Source organism: Alosa alosa, chromosome 24, assembly GCF_017589495.1.
Source record: "Alosa alosa isolate M-15738 ecotype Scorff River chromosome 24, AALO_Geno_1.1, whole genome shotgun sequence".
Lineage (NCBI taxonomy): Eukaryota > Metazoa > Chordata > Actinopteri > Clupeiformes > Clupeidae > Alosa > Alosa alosa.
The window spans coordinates 14,742,677-14,769,203 of NC_063212.1; the positions used below are offsets into that span (position 1 = coordinate 14,742,677).

At 41.2% G+C, this 26,527-nt stretch overlaps 1 protein-coding gene across 1 annotated transcript in view; it reads right to left on the bottom strand.

Moving 5' to 3' along the window:
• LOC125289084 (basement membrane-specific heparan sulfate proteoglycan core protein-like) overlaps nt 1-26,527 on the bottom strand; it is a 947,802-nt gene that overhangs the window by 30,039 nt on the left and 891,236 nt on the right. The window contains exons 4-5 of the mRNA XM_048235759.1: nt 20,823-21,098; nt 18,714-18,902 (exon numbers count right to left, since the gene is read on the bottom strand). Coding sequence (XP_048091716.1) covers nt 18,714-18,902; nt 20,823-21,098 — 465 coding nt within the window. The remainder of the gene's footprint in view (nt 1-18,713; nt 18,903-20,822; nt 21,099-26,527) is intronic.

Here is a 26,527-nt window from a genome sequence, read left to right on the forward strand (position 1 = left end):
AGCTGTAGTTCAAAAGTAGAAAACAGATCAGTTGGTACAGATCTACATTTAAAACTGTTCTTAAACACTGTAATTAGACCACCACCACGACCAGAGACCCTAGGTGAGTTTAAAAAACTACAGTGAGCAGGGCAAAGGTCACCAAGTGTAATGATGTCATCACCAGAGAGCCAAGACTCGGTGATAAACAGAAAGTCTAGATGGTGGGACGTAAAACGGTCATTCAGAATAAATGCTTTGTTGGAAACAGAGCGAGCATTTAAGACAGCAAACTTAACCAAAGAAGAGTCCTGTTCATGACGTTCTTGGAAGGGGCCGCAGTTAGAGAGATTTACCTGGCAGAGATTAGCCTCTCCACCAGAGCCCGCACAGGTAGAATCAGTGGCAGCAGTGACGGGAGCAGTAGCAACAGCAGCAGCAGCAGTTGTAATTATCAAAACTGTTTGATCAAACTCCATATCATCTTATCACTTGTGCACATCATTAAAGTAGTTTCTCAACATCTTGAGCAAACAGCAATGCTTTAGTATATCCATGCGACTGATTGTACAAATGTCTGCTGTTTTTTACGTTTTCAATTGCTAATGTAATTTTGGTCAAAATGTACTATACTGGTTCCATGCTGAAGTCCTACCCCATGAAACAAATTGGCCTCATTTCATTGCTTGAGTCATTACATGCAAAAGTGTTGAATTAGCTGTCATAACTAGTTGTCATAGTCTGGTTACATATACTGTATGTGACCTGACAGATAGGAATGTAAAAATACGTACAGTGGTGCACAGCTTTTTTACTGTATATTGGTCTTTTTTTTTTTTTTTTTTCAAGGTTTTTTTATTATTATTAATATATGAAGGACAATAGTTTTTAACATTGTACAATGGTAATACAACATGCATAAGAATACAATCGAATACTGACTCCTTTTCCGAAGTCCAAACCATCCCCAATCCCATACCACCCACCCCCCAAGATAGGTCTTACACACATACAGAAACACATGACACACATACAGAAACGCACAAACAAACATTAACTGAGAAACCAAATTAAGTGGACATTTTTAACAAAAATATAATAAAAATAATACAAAAAATAAAATAAAATAAGTAATAATACAATAAACCAACAAAGAGGAGGAAAAAACAATGGGGTAAAAAATGGTTGTAGGTGAATGCATCCTAATCAAGGAAGTGTTTGTAGCTCACTGAAATAAGTTATAAAGGAGTTCCAGCATTTATAAAAGTTATCAGTATTCCCTCTGAGAGTGAATTTCACCTTTTCTAGTTTTAGAAAGAAAATAAGATCCTTCAGCCACAGGGACACAGAAGGGGACTGTGAGGATTTCCAGGAGAATAGAATCCTACGCCTTGCCAGCAGAGTAGCAAAGGCAACAACATCTGCCTGTCTTCTATTAAGAAGCTGTGGGACTGGTGTAATACCAAAAATAGCCAGGACTAGAGGACATGGTTCTAATTGGACTTGAAGAATGTCTGAAAGGATATTGAAGATAGAATTCCAAAAGTTTTCAAGTTTGGGACAAAGGGCAAACATATGACTAAGATGGCAGGGCGTTGCTCCACACTTGACGCAGGTGTTATCAACCTCTGGATAAATTTCTGATAGTCTTGATTGTGAAAAATGCAATCTCTGTACCACTTTAAACTGGATAAGACCTAGGCAAGCGCATGACGAAGATGTACGTATTCTCTTGATGGCTCTCCCCAAAAACCCTCTCCAAATTCTACTCCCAGTTCAGTCTCCCATGCAGCAGAGGCTTTAGAGCCAGTCTGCTTATCATATATATTTTGGAAATGAGAGATTTTTGATGAGTTTTGTGTTGAAATAACTCTTCCCATGGTTGTCTTGGGGGTGGGGAGGGAAAGTCGGGAAAGGTGGTGGAGAGACAGTGCCTCGCCTGAAAATACCTGAATAAGTGAGTGTGGGGTAAGTTGTGAGAGGTGGATAGGTCTGAAAAGTTGGCAAAAACATTGTCTATGAATAGGTCACTGAAGCTCACTATGCCATTTCTCTCCCAGAGACGAAAGACAGGGTCTAACTGAGAGGGTGGAAAAAGATGATTGCTGCAGATGGGCATTAGAGTAGAGGCAGAACATGACCGAAAGTGACGCCTGAATTGATACCATATTTTAAGAGAGGTACAGACAATTGGGTTGTCTGAGTAGCGTGAAGGAGATAAGGGCATGGAAGAAAACAAGAGAGCAGAGAGAGAAGACGACCAGTGTTGGGCAAGTTACTTCAAAAGCGTAATGCATTATTTATTACTTGTTATTTGTTACTGTCATCTCAAAGTAATTTGTTACATTACAATATTACTGTCTTTTAATTGTAAGGCATTACACTACGTTTACATTACTTTCACCAAAATAACAGGAAATATATGGATTTGGTGTTCTCAATAGATCTTCATGTGTTCAATGCAGCTCATTACACAGCAGGAGGTGATGTGGTATGGCATAATGACTGAGCTAGGCTTAAGGCTAACAAAAGAACAATATAATGGTTGCAGTTATGGCTCATGGGACAATGTAGGCCCCAAAGGCCAAAGGTCACACAACTTAATATAGTAAAATATAGCCATAGTGAAATTGTATGTTGCCTTTAAATGGTTCTCATCATTGCTGGTTGCCTTTCCTTCCACTTACAATGGTGTAGACTTAATGCAAATAGTTTGAGAATAATGGCTACGATCTTTGTCTGTAAAAGCAACATTTTAGTTATTCTCACTGCTTGAAATGAGAAGTATAGCCTAACCATGTTAGATCTGTTGCATGAATGGCAGAGATAACTCAAATTCCCTTTCTACAGTCATCTAAACAAGGCAATCAAATTCCAGGACCAGCATAGATGACTTTTTTAATTATTGGATAATCTTCTCTGGTGCCAATTGAGCATTTCTCAATTTTGGATTAAAAAGCAAAGTAACTTCAGTTACTGAGAATTGTACTGAGTAAAATATTACTGGAATTGTATTGGTAATGCCTTACATTACTGCATTACAGAAAAAAGCAATGCATTACTGTAATTACATTACTTTTTTAATGCATTACTCCCAACACTGAAGACGACACACATGACCCAGCCTCAAGTTGGCACCACAATGTCTGTGGAGCATCCAACCAAAACAAAAACTTCTGGATGTTGGCTGCCCAGTAATAATACATAAAATTAGGAAGAGAGAGCCCTCCACTGAGCGTGCATTGCTGAAGCAGGGATTTCCTAACTCTGGGAGTCTTCCCTCCCCATATAAAAGAGATAAGTGCCTGATCAATAGATTTAAAATACGATGAAGCCAGTCTGTTCCTCCGATACTATGCTGGGTAGAACACCCTCTATGCGAGATGAAAGTAACTTTGCCAAAACCTTAACATCAGCATTGAGAAGGCTAAGGGGCCTGTATGAACCACACGCAGTGGGATCCTTCCCCTCTTTTAGGAGAAGGGATATAGAGGCTTGTCTCAATGTGGGGGGAAGTGAGCCCAGCTTCAGCGACTCCTCACAGACACACAGACAGAAGCAGTGGGGCCAGTTTGTCATGAAATTTCTTGTTAATTCAGGGGGAAAGCCATCAGGGCCAGGGGCTTTCCCTGACTGTAAAGACTTAAATGCGCTTTAAAAATAAACCTGACTTGACTTGACTTGACTTTATAGAGCATATGATCTCATCTAAAGTTACAGGAGCATCGATTTGCTCAGATAGTGTGGGTTCAATTGTGGGTATCTCCAGTTTATCCAGAAATTCTATTATCACATCAGAATTATCTGGAGACTGCGATGTGTAAAGTGAATACTTTTTAAAAACAGAGTTGATCTCCATAGGGTCAATTGTAAGAGTTCCAGATGGGGACTCAATTTGGGGAATAGAACGCCCAGCTGCATGACGTTTTAGCTGATGAGCCAAAAGGCGACTGGCTTTGTCACCGTACTCATAGTATGTGCCACGAGAATGCAGTAACAGCCGCTCAGCAGAGCCTGTGGATAAAAGATCAAACTCAGCCTGAAAGTTGAGGCGTTGTTTATAGAGTTCAGGAGAAGGAGTAGGGTGACCAGACGTCCTGAAAAATTCAGGACAGTCCCGATATCCAAGTAGTTGTCCCGAATCCTGCCCTAATTGTCCCGAAAATTAGAGCAAAGTCTAAAAAGCAGTCTCTCGAGTAGTTATTGTCTGATAGAACACACACACACAGCAACTTATCCCTCGCATCTAGTTTTGTTGGTAAACGGGAAACCCGTGTATAAGGTAGAGACAGCTGAGCAGTAGGCTACGTAGGCGGCAAGGCGCAGATTTTCATTCTGTAACCCTGTAGGAAATACATGGTTAAGTTTCCTTTTGTTGGTAAGCATTTAAATACAGACACTGTATTTTTGGAATTCTTTATTTTCATGTTAAATAATAATTGTACAAATTCATGTGGAAAAGATTGCTACTTTGTCATACTAAAGCCCTCAACGCCCCCAAGCTACGGTTCAGGCCTGCGTCAGGGTGTGTGTGTGGGGTTTATTGCAATTTAGGAGTGCCGGCTTAGGTAGGCTATTAATCTTGGGCCCATAGGTTTAAAGTGTATCATTTAAAAACTGCTTGTATTATACATGGGTTATATGTAACCGGTTGATTTGGTAATGCTTTTGATTTAAAAGCAACTGAAAGAAGGTATAACATTGAGTTAAAGTTTTGAATGCATTTTAATTTATAATTTCATATACATGCAACAAATTTTGTTTCAATACATATGCCTAAACTTTACTTCTGGTTGTTGAGAATTCATTGATTTACTGAAGTGTGTAGATTTGGTGTGTAAGATTAATATTTACATACATTTAAGATAGTTATTCTAAATGTAGTCAGTATTCTCTAAGTTAAAAAGCTTACATATAAGGAGTCAGTTTAAAAAGACAATCACATAGTTATTTACATCCAGTTTATTTCATTGAAACACATACAAGGGGAATTGTGATCAGACATTCAAGTTAAATAGGGTAAGAGAACCCAGGTCGTCTTTTGCTGCACTAATATAGGCAAAAGTACGCTACATAAATGGAGGCACCGCTGGGATAATTTTATTAAGTATTTTGAAAATTAGTGTATGTGTTTAGTGATTCAACATGGCGGACCGTAATTTGTTTGAAGAAGAACTAAAGAAATGGTGTGAAAGTGAGGTACTAGATGTTGCCTATGCTTTTTTGTTAGTTATTGAGGATGATCTAGAAGTTTTTGAAATTGAGGATGGAGCACACTCCGTCAAGTGTCTTGGTCGTGTGCGTGTCAGGGGTAGGAAACAATCACTTGGGCGTGGGTTTCATCAATGTCCAAGATGATACCTGGATACAGGTCATCGTCATATTTGATCACGCACCACTTCCCAATGAGATTTTCTTTCTCCCAATCAATGGCCTCGTGTGTCTCACATTTTGGGCATTTGGAGCTTTCTGAGCTGGCTTGGTAAAATTGAAATGGAGAGTTGAAAAAGCACTCCAATTCAGCTGCTTTCTTGTGGAGCACATACAGCTGACCTCCTGTACATGACCTCTCCTGGACTGATTGTCACCACTTGGTGGCACTTCATTATAGCTGGTACAGCGGGAATCTGGCCTGGCATGTTGAGTACAGCTTGGTCCACAGCTTCAGCCGGAATGTAAAACAACTTGATTTTTGTGTCTGTTTCACTCAGAGCCTGAAACAGCATTTTTGGATCCGGGATGTCACGGCCATGAGTGACCAGCTTGTCAGCTATTCTTTTTAAGGTACCTCCAACGCCATCTGGGGCCCCCTTCCCGTGGCTGGCTTCAAAAAAGTTCCACGTAGCCCCTTTCAGACCTCTTCTAGCCAACTCAGTACTGAAAAGGAACAGATTCCCTTTCTGTTTGTACTGAGTAGCCGGCCCATCACTGAGAAAGTGGAGAATTGACACTTGAGGGTATGTACTCTGCAGATGATCCAGGACTGGAGCCATGTGCTCCCATATGGCTGGAGGACTCTTATGTTTGGAAGGTGACACTGTACAGAAGGGCACGACGACTACAGCCTCACCACAGTAAAGGACACCAGTGTGCAGTGTAGCTTGGTTGTGTGAGGAACCAAAGTGAACAGACTGTATCTCTGAGCTGTACTTGCAGGTGTAATTTTCAGAGAAGTCGATGTGTATGATTGCCTCTTCCTCTGAGTCAGAGTTTTTTTCAACTCTCTGATGTAAAAGAACTGCTGGGTTATGTTAAATGTATGTCGTTTAAACTTATGCAGAAGTGCATGGAACAAATCCACCAGATTCTCTTGGGTATCTTCCACTTAAGTGTGTACCTAACAGTGGTGGTACCATCTTTTCCATCCTTTTTTTCCTTCAGACCTATGCCCCACTGATCGAAGGACACCATCTTTGTCTTATCATATTCTGGGAGCAGGATGAGTTGGTTCTTGCATTCTGCGCACTCATCATACATGCAGATTTTGTTGTTTGTGTCGCAAGATATCATCTTAGTTAACATCTCAAGATCTGTGGTGTTGATGAGTTTCAAGTGAAACATCTTCATGACGAATTTTAATTCAAAGGTTATCATGTGTCTTGCACAAACAAGTGTCCCGTCAGACAGAGAGGGAAATACAACCCAAAATGGCCGCAGCCTACAGAAAAGGGAGTAGGATATCGTGGTGCATTTGTTCCCGAGAGGAATTTTCTGTGGATATTCTTCATGGTATAGTGTTAATTTTATCACCTATTTTTAATTTAGTCTTAGTCTTAGTCTTGTGGACGAAATGTCCTTTTTAGTCTTTGTCATATTTAGTCATTCAAATATCATTTTGTTAGTCAAGTTTTAGTCGACTAAAAAGTCTCGATCATTTTAGTCTAGTTTTAGTCAAAAAAGAAAACTAAAGGTATCTTTAGTCTTAGTCAGTTTTAGTCAACACATTTTAGTCTGTTTTATAACAAATTATTTCTGATTAACAACATTGTGTGTCCACAGGGCTACTCGTCTGTTATAATTACTCATTCTGATTTTTTTTCCAGTCAGTATGTTTACATGCACAGGTAAGTCGAAAGCTACAGTTATAGCTCGGCTGGGATTTGACCATAGACAGTAAAAAAATTTTGACTGGACCACTGTCATATTCAGGATCATTGGTGGTCTGCAAGCTATCCCAAGTGGTCCCGAGCAGACGTGGTAAAATATAATATAGATGAGTTGTTTGCAATATAACTTGTATCTAAATCCAAACAGTTCTGCAACACTGTCTATGTAAGATATGCCAATTTAAATCATACAGTATGAATCCTCTGACACAATAAGCAAAGTGCAAAAGACAATAAGCAAGGTGGTTCAGTGAGTAGGCCTATTGTGTAGACTAATTATAGGCCACTGTTGAAGTATAGTATAGTTTTTTTTTAGCTAGGGTTATTTAAGTGGTCCTGAAACTGAAAGAGTTTGAGAAACACTGTTGTAGGCCAAACTATTAATGTTTTACTCCTACTAAGCTAGATGGCGATATGCTCAAACACAACACATTCCCCAAACAGACTCTCCATCTTAGCCATAGCTAACTTGCTAGCAAACTTTCCATATTAGCTTACTTGCTAGCAAACTTTTGCATCATCAGTCTAACTAGATGAATAGTTGACATTACATGCTGAACATTTTCGTATAGACATTCTGGGGATGTTAATTTGTATGAGAGAAGCTTCAACTTCTGGGTATGTAGCATTGTGGCATAAAGCTTAGGTAGTTAGCTTGCTAACTCTGGCAGAAATCTCGTGTTCTTGTTCCATGTAGTTTCGTTGCAGCCACAGAGTTGCAGCAGCAGCACCCACTAGCCTCCAGGAAAGCTGTTGCAAGATAAACTCATTCGAATATTTTAAAAACATAACAGCTAGATATTCTGTCTTCTCATTTTGTAGACGAACATGAAGGGAGATTTTATCTTAGTTTTTATTTCATGCAAAACATTTTAGTCTCTGGCTTTTTTTCGTCAACAATAATGCATCTTAAGATAGTCTTAGTCAGTGTTTCAGGACATTACTGTCGCCTTCACATCGTCTCGCCTTAGTCATGAAAAAAAAGGTAGTTGATCTAACATATTTCCTCTCGCGTCTCGGCCTGGATCGAAATTAACACTGTCATGGTATCCATCAGAAACCTTTGTACGTAGGCGAGAACATCTTTTTTCTGAAATTTTCAGCTCGCTTTTTTTCCTTCTCTAGCAATTTGGTTAATAGCTCAACTTCTTTCTTAAGTTTTTTTTTTCGGTGCTTCCTGACCTGTTGCCTCCCCTTTGCTGAAGTTGCCTAAAACAATAGAACCCAGTGTCATAATGTATGTCATTTTGCATCAATGTTGAGCTAGCTTTATCTGAACTAGGCTTCTTTTCACTTAATTATTCCTAACTAAACACTACCTTGAAGGTCCTGCCTGTTGCCTCTCTGCAGATCCTGGCTGGAAAATCTCGGGACTCTCAGGAGGGTGTCAAAAGCCTTCATCCTAGCCTTTGCCTGCTTTCTCTTTTCATTCTGTTCCTTCCACTTTTTCCTTAACTGTCGTTGGTCCCTCTCACTCAGATCTTTGATCAACAACTTCTTCCCTCTTTCGACATCTCGCTCTCCATCTTTGCTGCTCCATCTCTAGATACTGCTGCCTCCTCTCTGGGTCTGCATTATGGGCGAGCACGAACAGTCGCTGTCGCTCAGCATTGCTCATTGGAGCCATAATTGTCTGCAAATTATGAAAATTATTATAATTATTTACACTGACTAGGTGTGTGTGCCAAGTTGCTGAGAGAGACAGAGAGTTCATGACTAGGTTATCACTAGATACACAAAAAAGCTAAGTACTCTCACATTTTGAAATGCATTAATTTGCTGTGATGACCGCTTAAACCTCCGCTCTGCCTGTAGTTAGCCCCTTCCTAATAAGTCCATCACAACTAGTTAAGCTGTTTAATAATTATTTCTCACCACAATAGTCTCCAGCAGGCTAACATTGGCATACAATATAGTCATAAAATATTAACAGTGACCAATGCATACTGGAGGAACCAGCATTCAACAGATTAGCTGGTTGCTATGGACTCGTTGCTAAGGGCTCACTGCAGAAAGAACAGAGGTTTCCCAGTCATCACAGTATGTAAAACTATATATAAATATAATATGAATTGTATTTATGAATTGTGTAATCTAAATGGCAATGACAACCACTCTACATTCCCCTTACCACCCCTCTACATTCCCTTACCACCCCATAACGATACAAAGTGTTGTATGGGTGGTATACACGGGTGGTAAATTTCACCCTCAGAATGACTGCAGCTAGCACTGTTATTGACTAGCTAAGCTAGCAAATATACCATTAAGTTTAAAATTTCCTTCACTTTACATTACAGTTGAAAAAACTGTAACAGTTAACAGTTTCCCTATCTATTATACGTTATGGGGTGGTAAGGTTAAACAACGGACCCTATCTCTAACTACCAAAAAAAGAGCAAATAAAGCATATCAAATTGTGTGGGGAACTTGCCTGCTTGAGACCTTGGCTCCTGCAAGGGTTTGAGTGATGTCATCTGCTGTCTGTGATGTCACTTAAAGAAACAGTGTCTTTGTAAATAGCCAGAACATGTAAAGTTGCGGGGTGGTATGTAAAAAACCACGGGACCGGCATTAATCATGATTTTTTGTATGGGAAATCATACTTTTATTTAAAGAAAAACATATAGTATAGTATCAAGAGCATACTTTTAATCATGACATTAATGAAAATTTGGTTAAAAAATGATTTTTTAAAATTAATATGTTAGGTGCGAATTCCATATGTGACTTTCCGGACATGGGGAAATTGGCCATGTCCTTGGTAAAAAATGACTAAAAAAGTGTAGGATTTTATATTTACAATGATATTGAAATATGCATTATGTAATTCATAACACTTAAATTAACAGGTTTGATCCTTTGAAATACATTTTGACACATTTGTACATTGTTGAGAGCTCATGAAATGGACCGGACGCAAAAGGCACCGGTTTCGTAGAATGACCCTGATGGGACCGCTGAGTCCGGTGAGGATCTCTACTTTTCTTTTCATCTTATGAGGCAAATGCAAGGAGAGAAGATGTCTGACTTTTTCAGAAGGTTAGATCAAGCATTGACTAAGGTTGTAAAACGAGGCGGCCTTGCAGCATCTGCAGCAAACAGAGCGAGGTTGGAGCAACTTATTAGAGGTGCTGTTGTGTCTGACCTTATGTTGGTCCAGCTCAGACTGAGGGAGAGGAAGACTAATCCTCCTAGTTTTTTGGATTTATTGTCTGAGATTCGTGTTGAGGAAGAGTATGAGGCCTCACGAGCAAAACTGAGTGCCTCGGTGCGTAATGTCAGTGCTGATAAAGACACTGATAGTAGGACAAAGGTTATTCAGGCAATGAAAAATTAGATTAAGGAGTTGAAGTCGATGGTCACTGCAATGACTGTAGCGTCGTCCAAAAGTGCAACAGACATTGTTGCCGCTACAACTAAGTGTAGGGTGTTGACACTTGAACCTGATAGTGATTCAGAAGTAGCCTTGCTAAAGAAGCAGGTGAAAAGACTTGAGCAGAAGTTGGCCATACGGGAAGATGACCGTCCAGACTATTCCGCTGCTGCATTAGCAGTAGACACTTCTAGGAATGTCATGAGAGGCTGTGATGATGAGGAATCTAATTTCTGTTATAGATGTGGCGAAGATGGCCATTTTTCAGCTGCTTGTGTGAATAGTGAGAACCAGACCAAGGTAATCCAGAAAGTTATTCGCTCTCTCAAAAGGAGAGATCAGATAGTAAAGCCTAAGAGTGGCAAAGAGAGTAGCAGTGGTGTTTGCTCTTCAAAGAGAAGTGTGGTTTCATCACACACTGTGAATGGACTCCCTAGGGGCTTGGTAGGTCCATCCTCTCTTGTGTCTGTGAAGATAAATGGACATTTGTGTGATGCACTTTTAGACAGCGGCTCACAGGTGACTATTATCTTTTGAAGATTGGTATAGAAGGAAGTACCTGAGTGGGACCCTGTTGTACCCTGCTGACGTGACTGGTATTCCCGAGGCCATCTCAGTGCTGGCTTTAATCTGCCCTGGTCCGAAGAGCCCAGATCAGATTTTAGTGATTTTAGGGACCAATGCAAATCTGTTCAAGCGATTGGCCTTGTTGTGTAAGGAGACAACAGGTGTCGACGTCTCCCGGACTCTGGGTCTAAAGGCCAGTTGCCTGATGGAACAACCCCTAGAGTCTATACCATTAGAAGGTGACGCTGGCAGTGTACAGTGGTTAGGTCCTCACCCGTTGACTCTACCTCCGGGTAGTAGCTGCTGTATAGATTGTCATGTGAAGTTGAAGCAACCACTGTCAAATGAGATGCTCATGGTTGAAGCCTCTGATACAGATCCATTGCCAGCTGGAGTACTCCTGCAGCCAGTGATATTGTTGAAGTCTGCTGTACAGGTAGAGCGTTTTCCTGTCCAAGTGCAGAACGAGTCACACAGAGAAGTGAATATACCAGTGGGGACAGTGATGGGTCGTCTGCATCCTGTAGACCCTGTATTTTCACCCCCGGGTGGCTTGAAAGCCCCTAGTAAATTGGATGTAAGTCTTTTGAACTTTGGTGACTCTCCGGTTCTGAAGGAGTGGAAGAAAAGATTGTGCCAAAAGTTGGTCGAAAGAGCTGATGTTTTTTCACTGCATGACTGGGACGTAGGATTGGCCCGCCGGCGTTGGAACATCAAATTGGCTAACAGACACTAGGCCCGCAGGAGTGAGCCTCCCCGGGCGAAGCACCAGCTGATATTGAGGATGTCAGAAGACACATCCAAGAACTGTTAAGGGCTGGAATAATCAAAGAATCGAGAAGTCCATATGCATCACCGATAGTGATAGCAAGGAAAAAGAATGGAAGTGTAAGAATGTGTATTGATTACCGCACACTCAACCGAAGAACAGTGCCAGACCAGTATACTACACCGCGTATTGATGACGCTCTGGACTGTCTGTCAGGTAGTAAGTGGTTTTTGGTACTTGATTTGAGGAGTGGCTACTATCAAATAGCCATGAAGGAAGAAGATAAAGAGAAAACCGCCTTTATCTGTCCATTAGGCTTCTACCAATTTGAAAGAATGCCACAGGGGATAACAGTGGCCCCAGCCACTTTTCAACGTTTAATGGAAAATACAGTTGGCGATATGAACCTGCTTCAAGTCTTGGTGTACTTGGATGACTTGATTGTATTTGGAAAGACGCTAGAGGAACATGAGGAACGCCTTCTCCCACAAGTTCTGACCCACTCAAGGGAAGCAGGATTGAAGTCTTGGGACACATTGTTTCAACAGATGGAGTGGCGACTGACCAATCAAAGGTGGAGGCAGTGAAGACATGGCCTCAACCCACTGACTTGAAGAGTCTGAGATCATTTCTTGGCTTCTGTGGGTACTACAGAAGGTTTATTGCAAACTATTCTGCAATTGTGAGGCCTTTAACGGAGCTGACAAAGGGATATGCTCCAACCCAAACCAAAGCCAGGAAGAACGCTAAGAAGAATAACCAGGAGTACTTTCATGAGTCTGAGCCGCTTGGTGAGAGATGGGACAAGTCTTGTACAAAGGCATTCAATCAGATCATCCACTGCCTTACCAATGCTCCAGTCTTGGCATTTGCAGATCCCAAAAAGCCTTATGTTCTCCATGTGGATGCCAGTTTTAAGGGACTTGGTGCAGTCCTGTATCAAGCCTATCCCGAAGGCTTAAGGCCTGTAGCCTTTGCCAGCAGGAAACTTTCCCCCTCAGAGCTAAACTACCCGATCCACCAGTTAGAGTTTTTGGCTCTTAAATGGGCTGTTGTGGACAAGTTCCACGACTATTTGTATGGAGCTAAGTTTACTGTACGGACTGACAACAATCCTCTCACATAACATCTGCCAAACTGAACACCACAGGCGGCTTGCCTCATTGGCGACTTATGACTTTAATATTCAGTACCGCCCTGGTAGAAACAATATTGATGCAGACCTCCTCTCACGAAACCTGCCGGATAGGGATCACTTAAGAGAGTGGGAGGACATCCCGTCTCCTGGAGTGAAAGTGATATGTCAGCGGGTTGATGTGGAAGGGTCACCGAAGTATGCTCTCCAACTGGGTGCACCTCCAGGGTGTGTCCCAAAAGCATATGCTTTTCCAGTGCAGTTGAATGGTGGAGCCTTGGAACCACTGACCAGAGAGGACCTGATGAAGGCCCAGACCAAGGATGCCTGGATTGGGCCTGTAATTAAGGCCGTCAAAAAGGGCAAATGGCCCACGGACAACAACCTGCCATCCAAAGTGGAACTGATGAGGTGAGAACACAGCAGATTGATCTTCCAAGAGGGATTGCATTACAGAATAAGCAAGAGAATCTCCAGAACAGATGTTGCTCAACTCCTCTTGATATCCGAATACGTACCTGTTGTCCTGAAGTCCATGCATGATGATATGGGGCATTTAGGAATAGAGAGAACTACTGATTTAGTGAGAAACCGCTTCTACTGGCCTAAGATGTCTAGAGAGATTGAGAAATACATACAGAACTGTGGAGCCTGCATCACACGCAAGAGTCCGCTCCAAAGGGCGCCTTTGCACCAGATCACCAGCAGTGGGCCCCTGGACCTAGTCTGTATTGATTTCTTATCAGTAGAACCAGACACTAGAGGGATGAACAGCATACTGGTGGTGACTGATCATTTCACTAGATATGCGCAAGCATTCCCAACGAAGAACCAGAAAGCTCTTACAGTTGCTAAAGTCCTAGTAGATAAGTTTTTCCTACATTATGGATTACCAGCAAGGCTCCACTCGGATCAAGGACGCGACTTATGAAAGTCAACTGATCAAGGAGATGCTGAAGATCATGGGTATACGCAAGTCCAGGACAACACTGTATCACCCACAGGGTGACCCTCAGCCAGAAAGATTTAACAGGACCCTCCTGTCAATGCTTAGGACATTGAGCCAAAGGAAGAGACGTCAGTGGAGTCAGCACGTAGGTTATCTGGTTCACGCTTACAACAGCACTAAATGCGACGCCACTGGCTATTCTCCCTACTATCTCATGTTTGGCAGGGAGGCCAGACTCCCGGTTGACCTCTGCTTTGGTGTGTCGTCTGATCCTGATGGCATTCCTCACTCTCAGTATGTGGCGAAGCTGACTGAAGATTTGAAGAGTGCCTTTCGCTTGGCTACCGAGGCTGCCAATAAGACACATCAGCGGAACAAGAGGTCCCATGACAAAAGAGTGAGTTTTCAAGTGTTGAATGTTGGGGACATAGTGTTACTCAAAAACTTAGGCTTGAAGGGAAAGCATAAACTCCAGAGTCGGTGGAACCCAACACCCTACATTGTGGTAGAGAAACTGCCTAACCTGCCAGTCTATCGTGTCAAACCAGAGGGAACAGGAGGACGGGTGAAGACTATTCACCGTGAACATCTTCTACCCATAGGACAGTTTGTCAGAGTGCCTGGATGGGAGACAGATGATGAACCGCCACAGATGCCCAAGCGGCGTCTGAGGATAAGGGCGCAGACTGAAGAAATTGCCGCGCCACAATCAGATGGTGAACAGACAAGTGAGTCATCTTTGGAGTTTGAAGAACCTGAAACTCGTCCATCTTACCAAGCCGAGCTGGATAGGCTCTTACAGAGACACAACACCAGAGCACCTAGGGCAGATCTTGTGTCTGAACAACAGAGCTTCATTCAGACAGGGAAGCTGTTGCTGAGGAAAATGATGTGTGAATGATCTCGCAGTTAGTCCTGATCCTAGCTCAGGGTCAGATATAGGTGAGACTGTTGGAGGTGCTGACGAAACCCAAGTGGCAAGTAGACCAGATCCTGTTGAAAAAAGAAGGGTTAAGCAAACCAGGTAGTGCAAAAGATCAACCTATTACCATAATCCATAGGGGGATAATAATTAAAATAGGATATCACTAGGCTGAGTGAGCGACACATCTTAAAGGGTGTATGTTTTGTTTAATCTCCACCAACTCGCCCTCAAGTGGCCACCCCTCAAGCTACGGTTCAGGCCTGCATCAGGGTGTGTGTGTGGGGGTTTATTGCAATTTAGGAGTGCCGGCTTAGGTAGGCTATTAATCTTGGGCCCATAGGTTTAAAGTGTATCATTTAAAAACTGCTTGTATTATACATGGGTTATATGTAACCGGTTGATTTGGTAATGCTATTGATTTAAAAGCAACTGAAAGAAGGTATAACATTGAGTTAAAGTTTTGAATGCATTTTAATTTATAATTTCATATACATGCAACAAATTTTGTTTCAATACATATGCCTAAACTTTACTTCTGGTTGTTGAGAATTCATTGATTTACTGAAGTGTGTAGATTTGGTGTGTAAGATTAATATTTACATACATTTAAGATAGAGAATACTGACTACATTTAGAATAACTAAATTAAAAAGCTTACATATAAGGAGTCAGTTTAAAAAGACAATCACATAGTTATTTACATCCAGTTTATTTCATTGAAACACATACAAGGGGAATTGTGATCAGACATTCAAGTTAAATAGGGTAAGAGAACCCAGGTCGTCTTTTGCTGCACTAATATAGGCAAAAGTACGCTACAATTCATTCATTCATTCTTTGTTGAAATGGAGACTCCGGAACCCGATGTCCACGTAGCTAAAAAGCCAAAACGTATCTGCAGGTACCGACAAGACTGGGTAGGGAAATACCCCTGGATTAGTGCAGTTTTACGCAATGAAAACAAAGTGTTTTGCAATGTATGTAGGAAGGAGTTTGGTATTTCACACGGGGAGTCAGATGTCAGGCTGCATGCTAGCAGCAAACTTCATCAGAACAATAGCACAGCTGTACAGACCAACACATTGGTCTCATCATTCTTTAGACGAGAAGATGACTCCATGAACAATAAAATTGCTGCTGCCGAGCTGACCTCTGTTTTCCACTGTGTAAGTCACCAACAATCATACAGATCTCTCGACTGTGCTCTGAAATTGACGCCAAAACTGTACTCAGACTCAGCTATAGCTAAACACGTCTGCTGCGGTCGTACAAAAGCAGAGACACTGGTAACGAGCATACTGGCACCCCTTGCATCTGACTTCTCACAGAGCCTGGAGACAAACAATATTTATTTCTCTATAGCAACTGATGCCTCCAATAAAGGCAACGTGAAACCCTTCCCCATCTCAGTAAAATTCTGGACCCCTGAGCAAGGCATCCAAAACAGAGTTCTGGATTTCTTTGAACAAGCAGCCGAGAGTGCAGATGCGGTCACCGACACCATACTGCATAAGTTATCTGAGCACAAGCTCAGCATTAACAACGTCTCGGCCTTTTCAGCTGACAATGCAGCTGTGAATTATGGCAGAAAACACTCGATTTATACAAATCTAAAAAAAACACAACAGCAAGATCCTGCCCGCAAACTGCCCAGCTCACATCATACATAATTCAGTAAAACGTGCCAGCAATGTATTGAAAACAAATGTAGAGTCTATAGTGATTAAATCGTTCAATCATTTTAGCTCTTCTGCAAAGAGAGTGGCCACTCTCAAAGACATGTTTGAATTTGCTGACATGGAATACCTCACCTTGTTGCGCCACGTCCCGACACGCTGGTTGAGCCTACTCCCTGCAATAGACCGACTCATCAACACCTGGCCAGCTATGCGGAGCTACTTCTTGTCGCTGGGAGGCGAAGAGTGTCCCCGTGTCATCTGGGATGCGATCAAGGGTAACGAGCATGGAGAAGAAGATGAATGCAGCGAGCTCGAGGCCACTCTGTTCTTCTTGCAAAATATTCTGAAGATTTTCTCTGGGGCTGTGCTGAGTCTTGAGAGTGACAATCTCACCTCAGTAGAAGTCTATGCGCTGATGAACGGCCTCCGAACCAAACTCCAGCAGCGCAAAAAACATGCTTTCTACGGAGCAAAAGTTGACTGTGTCTTCGCCTCCTCTGTTACACTTAGGGTTGACAGGCTCCGTGAAGAATTCAACAACTTCTATGATACCGCAGAGCAATACCTTGAGAAATGGTTCAACTTCTCTGAAACTGGGCACCTGTTCAATATCCAGTGTTTCAACCTTAAGGAAAAGCAAGACATCAGCTACCGGCAATTGACCACAGCTGTATCCGCCCTTCAGATGGATGAGGATCTCGACATGGATGCGCTCTACAATGAGAATTGTGCTCTGAAAGATGTCTTGCCAAATCTGGCGACACACAGCCACCCTGTAGGTGAGCTTTGGGCCCAAGCGCTAAAGAGCAGGTCTGCGTTCCCTCAGTATTACAAGCTGCTGTCCTTCGTCCTGAGCATTCCCGTGAGCAACGCTTACTCAGAGCTAGTGTTCTCAATTATGAAAGGTGCCTGGACTGACGTGAGGAACAGGTGTTCATTCAATTTGGTGCGCAGCGAAATCAAGGTGAAAATGAACTTGCAAATGAGTTGCGCTGAATTCCATAAATTCGTGTTGGGAAAGCCGAGAGTGCTGGCCGCAGTGAAGTCTTCAGCTAAATATGCCAGCGCCGGGTCTGCAGCGCAACCCAATTTTAGGAGGTATAGCTTTAGAACATTTAAACTTTTGTTGTTTCTGTAATCTTATAAGCACAAAAATACAATCTTTCTATCCTCTTTTTGTGTTATAGAGTAGATGAAGACGAGAGCGCAAGTTGCAGTCATGATGTCAGGGAGAGTGCACGCGCAAGCAGCCACCAGGAGATTTGATTCGATGTTGCTGATGTTGAAGCGCATTTCATGACATAATTTGAGTTGATAATTCAATTATTTTTATTTCTAATTTCGAGTTCTCATGATACTGTCACACAGTTCAGTTTCTGAATAAAAACTGTCACCCTAAGAAGGAGTCAGAGCATACTGGCGGTCAAGGCTGAGAATAGCATTGGAGAGTTCCTCCTGTCTAGCTTTCCTAATTTTAGTTTGATGCGATGAGTGAGAAATAATCTGCCCTCTTAGATAAGCTTTTAACGTCTCCCATAATAAAGAGTAAGATATCCCATCTGTTTTGTTTATAATAAGGAAATTGTCAATAGATGTAGAGATGAAGTCGCAAAACGCAGGATCAGAAAGAAGTAGAGAATTGAGTCTCCAAGGGGGGCGGCTTTTACAATGGGAGGAAATGACTATGTCAAAGGGCCAAGGGAGCATGATCAGAAATGACTATGGGTAAATATTCAGAGTTTGTTACCCTTGGGAGTAGAGAGCCATCTACAAAAAAATAATCAATGCGGGAATATGTATGGTGGACATGGAAAAAAAATGAATATTCTCTGGATTGAGGGTTATGAAATCTCCAGGGATCAACATATCCATGTTGGGCCATAAAATCAGAAAAATATTTTGACATGGCAGAGGGAACACTAGTACATGAACTGGACCGGTCCAGTGCAGGGTCAATGACACAATTTAAATCCCCCCCAAAAATCAATAAATAAAAGTATTTAAGGCTGGGATCTGCATCAATAGATTATTAGCAAATTCTACACTATCAAAATTAGGAGCATAAACATTTACCAAAATAACAGGTGTGTAGTCAAGGAAGCCCACAACAATCAAATATCTTCCAGCCCTGTCAGAAAGAACCCTATCCAAGGAAAAGTGTATTTTTTGATGTATTAAAATAGCTACACCTCTAGCTCTGGAATCAAAATTAGAATGGAAATACTGACCAGCCCATCGGGGTTTAAGTCTAAGTTGATCCTTAATGCGCAGATGGGTCTCTTGAAGGAAAGCCACATCAACCCTCTGCTGCTTCAGGTGAGAAAGCACTCTGGATCTCTTCACAGGACTATTCCCTCCCTTTACATTCCAACTCAGAAATCTCAAGGGGGAACCATTTCTGTACCTATCAACCATGGCTTAGATGAGGTTGCATGTAAAAGTGAAAAAGAAACTTGATAACATTACAGCCATTAGGACAGAGTACAAACCAGATTAACTGACTGTAGGGGCAGATCAACCACAACAGGTAAAAACATAAAGTAATGATAAAGTAAATACAAGAAGAAGATAAAGGAAAAAAACATGCATTTAAAAAGACAGATAAGACCTCCTCCGCCACCCCCCTCCCCTCCCCTCCCTCATTCAACCTTAAATTTCCCTTCCCAAATAAGGGAAACTGCAGGCAAAAAAACACATCTCCTAATCCGATGCATCTAAACAAGTTAAACAGTTTACCTCTCATGGTCAGAGAGGCTCCACAACGTGAAAAAAAGAAAAAGAAAATTACCATGTGAAAATAGTTATTGTAAAAACACACATAAACATTGCAATTAATCAGAACAAAACTTCTAAAAGAGCTACTTGTAATCGAAGAAACAATATAAGGGCAGACTGCTCGCCAAAAAAACGTAACACAGTCTAGTGCAGGCTAATGGTAGCAGCTAATCTTAGCATTCCTCCCACCAGTAAGCAAGCAAGTCCTTCGGCACCCTCTGGAATGCCGATAACACGCAGATTGCAGCGGCGGGAGCGGGACTCGAGATCCTCCATCTTCTCGGTCAGTTGCTTGTTGGATGTAGCTAGGTCCTTAACCGCCTTTTCTAGCGAGACGATGCTGTGGCTATACACGTTTAGGTGCTGTTCTAGCTCAACTATACGGCGGTCCTACGCTTCAAACTTGGCTGTAAAGCCCTCTAAAGAGGCAGCAATGGGTGCAAGGGCAGCATCAATAGCGGATTTCAGCTGACTGGTGATAGCTGCTGTCAGCTCAGACATCAAAACCGTGCAGAGATTTTCCAGGTCAACAGGTAGCTTGGGAGACCCTGCTGCTGCGGAGCCATTACCAACAGAGGTGACCGAAGAGACTGCAGGTGTAGTCGTTTTAGTCTTGTTCCGTCGACTTTCGGTCACCATTGGTGATTCATAAAGTAAAACAAACCTTACAAATTAAAACTAGTGCGTTTAGAGTGGAAAAAATATAGGTTTAGTAGGAAATGTAGTTGATAGTGTCGGGAGCCTACTCCACTGCGTGCCTCTCGCTTACATGCTCAACCATATTGGTCATTTTTTATCCGGGCAATGCTGTAAAATCCTTTGTTTTCATTATACTGTCACAATGTCTGTCAGCAGTAAAAACTCTGAAACCTATCCACTCCCTTGCAATCAAGTAGTAAGCCTACCAAAAACAGTCACATTTTCCAAATTTAGGTGACTGATAAAGATCTTGATAAAGACTGAGAACTGTCTTCAGTGTGAGAAGGAAGTGGACTGAACCACCATATGGAAACAAAGATACAACTAGAAGGACAATCAGACAGCACAGTGTTCATATGCAGTAAGTCACTATGAACAAAACCATCTGCCAAATACCATAACCTCCTCTGAGGACTTGCAGTTCTGGCCTATGCAAGTAAAACCCAAAACATCAATGTGCAACTGGCTTTTATATATCAGCATAATCACTGTCCAATAATAGTCATAAAATCGTAAAAATGCTACACTGTTGCATGAATTTGTTATGAGCACACCTACAGACTATATCACAACCTTCAAAGGCACTGTTTTGGGTGAGACCGTAAATGCATTTGCTTTCTTTGATCACTAGAGGCCAAACCAGGTGTGAATGTCATATGACGCAACAGTAGGGAAAGTGAAACCAAATCACTATGTTTAGTCCACATAATCTCGCATACAGACAGATGGACAGACAAAATACATCACACCTGGATAATGAATTGGCCAACAACAAATAACAAAGAATACTTTCTGATACAAAATAAAAGAGAAAAAATGGTAAATGTCCAATACACTATCAAATCATGCCTGATTACACTCACTGTGCACTGTGATGTTGACAGAATTACTCTGCTCTCCAGACTCAGACTGACACCAGTACACTCCACTGTCTGATGGAGATGCTGAGCTGATGCTGCAGCTGGATCCTGTTTCTGATCTCCAGTCAGTGGGACACTTTGATTCTCCTCCTCTGCCTGTGAACCACCTCAGTCTCCATCCAGTAGAGTTGCCCTGAACCCCACAGTTCAGGGAGAGAGGCTCAGATGTAAAGATCTGGGTCCAATTTGAATGGATGCTCACAGAAGCCAGAGACAAACCTGAGACAGACAGCATGGCACACAAATTTAAATTTAAATCATATAAAAACTGCTGGACTATAGGTAAACTGTTAGACACCCTGCTTTACAAACAATGATTTATATCCGTGTTTCTTAACAGGTTTCAAAAGTGGGTCGCAGAAACGTTCTGGGTGGGTCGCTGAGCTTGTGGTTAAAAACAAATAATAATAATAAATATAGCCGCAAGCGGCAATGGCGGGCCCGAGCACCTGCGGGCCGCAACCCGTGACATGTCGGAATCCAACAAAGCACCGACGTGGTGCATTTGTGAAATGTACATATTTGATGCGTTTTGTATTTTATTTTCTGCCACATGTACTTGCCTGGCCAGGTAGGGGCGCAATGCAAGGCAGGCCCATTGGGTGTCATCGTAATCATAATATATATTAACCTGAGAAATTTCAGACCATTCATTTTAAGCAAAGAACATTTCTGATACACTTTTTGGTTGGCCAGATGGTGGCGCTATGTTAGGCATGGAAATTACATATGTGAATATCATCACAATAATGATATCCAATTTTTTTGTAAACTTTCAGATCAATAACTTAAGGCATTGTCCATTTCTGGCACATTTCCTGCTTGACCAGATGTTGGCGCTATGCCAGGCAGGCCCATTGGGTGTCTGGATATCATCATAATCATAATATCTATTAACATGAGAAGTTTCAGACCATTTATTCAAAGCATAGAGCATTTGTGGCACATTTCCTGCTTGGCCAGATGGTGGCGCTATGACAAATTTCAAATGAATCTGACAAACCGTCTAGGAGGAGTATGTTCAAATTGATCATGTGACATCAGTATAATTGTCATTCTTTCTGTTGCCAGTTGGTGGCGCTATGCCAAACATGCATTATGGGCATGTGAATATTATCATTAACATGGTCTTCAATGACCTGTGACATTTAAAACATTTCAAGCCATGCATGGTGAATTATGCCACATTTATTGTTTATGTGAAAGGGTATTAAAATTAATAATTTGGCCATTTCGTCAAATTACAACATATAAAAAAAAAACTTCACAATTTATAATCAGGAACATCTCGGCATCATGTATACCAACTTTGACATGAATCGGATCAACCCTCTAGGAGGAGTATGTTAAAATTGATCATGTCCACAACGCACAAAATCTCAATTACCTCACTTCCTGTGGGCGTGGCTAATGGCATGTTAATACAAAAGTTGTTTGTTTTTGGGAGTTACATACACCCACCAAATTTGGTGTGTGTATCTAAAACTATATGCCAACCACAAGTCACTGTGACGTAAGGGGGCGCTATGGAGTTCCTGGGCAACGCCCGGTGCCAAGCTTTTATCCCTGTCTATTCACTGTACCACTTGATGTGTGTGCTAAATTTCATGCATTTTCGACCATGTTAACCACTTCAAAATATATGCCAACCACAGGATCAGTCACCTAAGGGGGCGCTAGCGAGTCTCTGGGCCACACCCGAGGTCAAGCTCTTATACCTAACTGCGTTGCGTGACACCTGACGTGTGTGCCACATTTCAAGAGTTTTCGACCATTTTAACCACTTCAAAAACAGGAAAGCTAAAAAGTAGAATAAGAATAATAATACTGAATAATAATAATAATAATAATAATAATAATAATAATAGTCCTTACAAAAACAATAGGGCCTTGCGGCCTTCGGTGCTCGGGCCCTAATAATAATAACTAGACTGCATTTCCGGCGGGAACTGCGAAAGTGTGCTTGCCCTGGTCCGGTCACCAACGTGAGCAGACAGTGACATACGCTATGCTGAACCTGGCTTGATCCAAGCATTCTAACAGTGCCTTTCAGTGTTGGAGCAGTGGCAATACCTCAAAAGCTCTATTCAACTATTGCCTTGCGGGGTGAATGCAGTTCGTTGGATTTTACCTGTGGCCTGCCTTCGAATTTAGCTTCTATGACTAAAATCAAATCAATAAAATAAAACAACAGCAGTGATTGGCTGCAAAAATAAATAATGTCACGCGTCTTGCACCTCTGAAACTGGGCTATCAGGTAACCTAGAGAAAAATTTGAAATTATGAAATATGACTAAGGCATTAAAATGCTGCTTGTTTGTCAGGATACTTTTTCACTGATTTATTTTAAAAAATATGAGCTATGAGTGTGAATGTTATATATTCCATCCCCTAATTCTGTTTTACTGGTTTATTTGACAAATATATATATATAGATTTGCTCTATAAAGACCTTATGTCTGTTTGGGATTGTTTTGAGAGCCTATTGATGTATCTCAGAATAAAGGAATGTCCACAACATTAGTGATGTTTTTTTTGTGTGTGTGAATGTATTTTACTTAACTCATTGAATGTAGCTGGATACTAATGAACGCATGTCTCTACTAGCCACAATAGGAGTAATTTTAGCAACACCGTATTTTGTGTGGCCCATAACGACCCAGTGGATCATGAAAATGTGCCAAAATTAACATTCCTTGCTCGTTGTTGGTACATTAATCCCATTCAGATTGCCACTTATCTGAGATGTAAGAGTTCAGTATAGGTTTAAGGTCTGGGGCAGGGATTTGACATTCTGTGACTTCTTCATTGAGGGCTTGCTTAGCAGCACTGTCCGCTTTCTCATTTCCCCTCAGACCAACATGGCCTGGGACCCAGCAAAAAACTACACTCAAGTTCTGGTTCTTTAGACGTTCTAGTTGATCAAGCTCAGCTTTGGTTGTACTTTTTGCGTGTCATTAAAGCCTACTGGAAAGATTTTTAATTGCAATTTAATTGAATGCAATTTACTTTTACGATTAAATAAAATTAATTTATCCCTCTCACCCATAGTTTTCTATTTATTTACAAATGTACATAGGCCTACTGTAATTACATTTATACATAGTTATTCTACTGATCTTTATACTATTCATCCTGCACATAGACTTATTCTTACTACTCTTATAATGTTGTTTCTGCACTACAATGACACTGTTTCCACACTGCACATAGCTGTATGTTATGTACATATCTGTTATATATTTGTCATATTGAATATCCATATTAATTCTGTTTTATTATATTCTGTTAATACACTGCATATATCTATATTATTATTTCTACTATTATAATGTTACTACTACATACATTATTCTACTTATTGTATGAGATAACTGCTAATACACTGCACATATTTATATTTAATTCATATTACTCTAAACCACCTTCTGTAAATCAACTGTATACTACTGTCTACATTGTACTATATTTCTTGACCTGTCTCTGTATATTTCATCACCTTTCTATACTTTGCATCACATTGTATGCATACTGTAGCTACATGAATCGCAGCTAAGATCCTTGGTTGCTATAAAGGCCAGTCGTTCTAAATGGATGGTTGCTATGGCCAAAGGCCAGTTATCTCTGCCGTTGTCAAGCGGGCATATCCTAACTGTATCTTATTTTAAACATCTCTATTTTACTTAGCCTACTTCCATACAGTGACTCCTATTAAGAAGTGGCCACTTCATTCGCGCTTACCGTGATTTACGCAGCAATATTATTAAATTAATCTGTCACCATATGCCTATGCCAACGTTTGCAAAGAGGAGAATCTTTTAATTTGATTCACAATGAAACGTTACATTTAATGTACATGTAAACAATGAGTAGGCTAGTTTTGGTTGTTGTTGGTGGTGTTACTGCATCCCTTAGTTATGCCTACAATGCAAAATTGTTCCCTCGTGATTGTTAGAAGCATTTCAAAACATCGCGACGTGAAATGCCACCACAAAACATTGTTTGTGAATCGGTCTTATTAGGAGTCCTCGCTTAAGCTGTCACAGACTCAGGCGCTACTTTTAGGGCTAAAATGCTTCCTGAATTACTCTTAGTAAAAAAAATAGGAGTCCTAAAGTTAGAGTGACGAAGTTACGAGTACAAGCATCTCATATCAAATGACCATGGCATTACGCTAAGCAACATAAATCTCATAACGTTACAGCAACATCTCCTCCCTATGACCTAGCTAGCTAGCTTCTAGCCACACAAGAAATGAATGATGTTAAAATCTCCGCTTAGCATTCTAATAACAGAAGGGGCACATTTATGTGGACCATTACAACATGACTCATTATGTCTGTAACGTTAACTGTATAAAACAATTACTTTCATAAAGGAAGCACACCATCCAGCACATACACATGAAAACCGATATTTTAGGTAGCCTAGCTTCTTGGCCACGAACTCAAAACGTGTCTCTCTGAAGCTCTGTTCTAGAATCTTTGCTCTGAAGTCTGTCCCCGTTGCTAAGCAACATCAAATAAACGAAATGACAGTCTTCCCGTATTAAATGTGTACGTTATGGTTATGGTCAAAGATTGTTAAGGCGGAGCAAGATATTTCATCAGGAGCCACTTCCGGGAACCCGGACCGCACGAGGGGGGGTCAAAATCCCCCTTTATGGAGAGCAGAGGCAGCGACTGCTCCATTGAAGTCTATGGGCATAGCTCAGAATTTCACCACATATGCTAAGGTCTTGGTTCTATAGAGTTAGGAATGTGAATTTCGGGCACATTTTCATGATCCTCAAACCCTTCTGAACATTTCAGGTACATTTTTAGCATTTTTGAGCAATCCAGTCTGGAGAAAATCAACCTTATATCAGGTGTGCGCCGGTTATTTCTGCCGCTGCTGTTGGCCGGTTGCAACTTACACTCGTCAATACGTCATCGACACGCCTCTTTATGCAGACAGGATTCGATCCCCATTTCGCGCCCATAGACATGAACTACGACGAAGTATCTTGCTCCGCCTTAACAATCTTTGTTATGGTTATGGATTTAGCAGACGCCTTTGTCCAAAGCGACACATAAATACAAAACAACAATAATATTTAAAATTGAACAGGGAACAGATTAAAAATGTAGGTCAAATATAGTAAGGAGAATAGTTGTAGTACACAATAATATCAATTCAAGCAATAGCCTAATAAAAAGCAATGTAAAAAAGGGGAAAGGCAATAATAAAACAATAATGTCAATTCAATCAATAATATAAAAACAATGACATGCTAAGACTACATTAAGGAGAATATCAATAATAAACAATAATGTCAAATTAATTAACAGCCCAATTAAAATAAAACAACATTATATAAACCATAACACATAAGCGCTTAAACAACTAAGTATATGTTGAATAGGAATGTCTTTAGACCCCTCTTAAACGACCCAAAACTACCACAGGAACGGAGAGCACTGGGCAGTTCATTCCACCAACATGGAACCACTGAAGAAAAAGTCTGGAATTAGACCCAGTTTTCATGACTGGTCGACACAACATACGCTCACCAGAAGACCGCAGTGGGCGGTTGGGGATGTAAGGCTTGATTATTGAATTAAAATAACTAGGAGCAGATCTAGTTAGTGTCCTATAGGCCAAAGTGA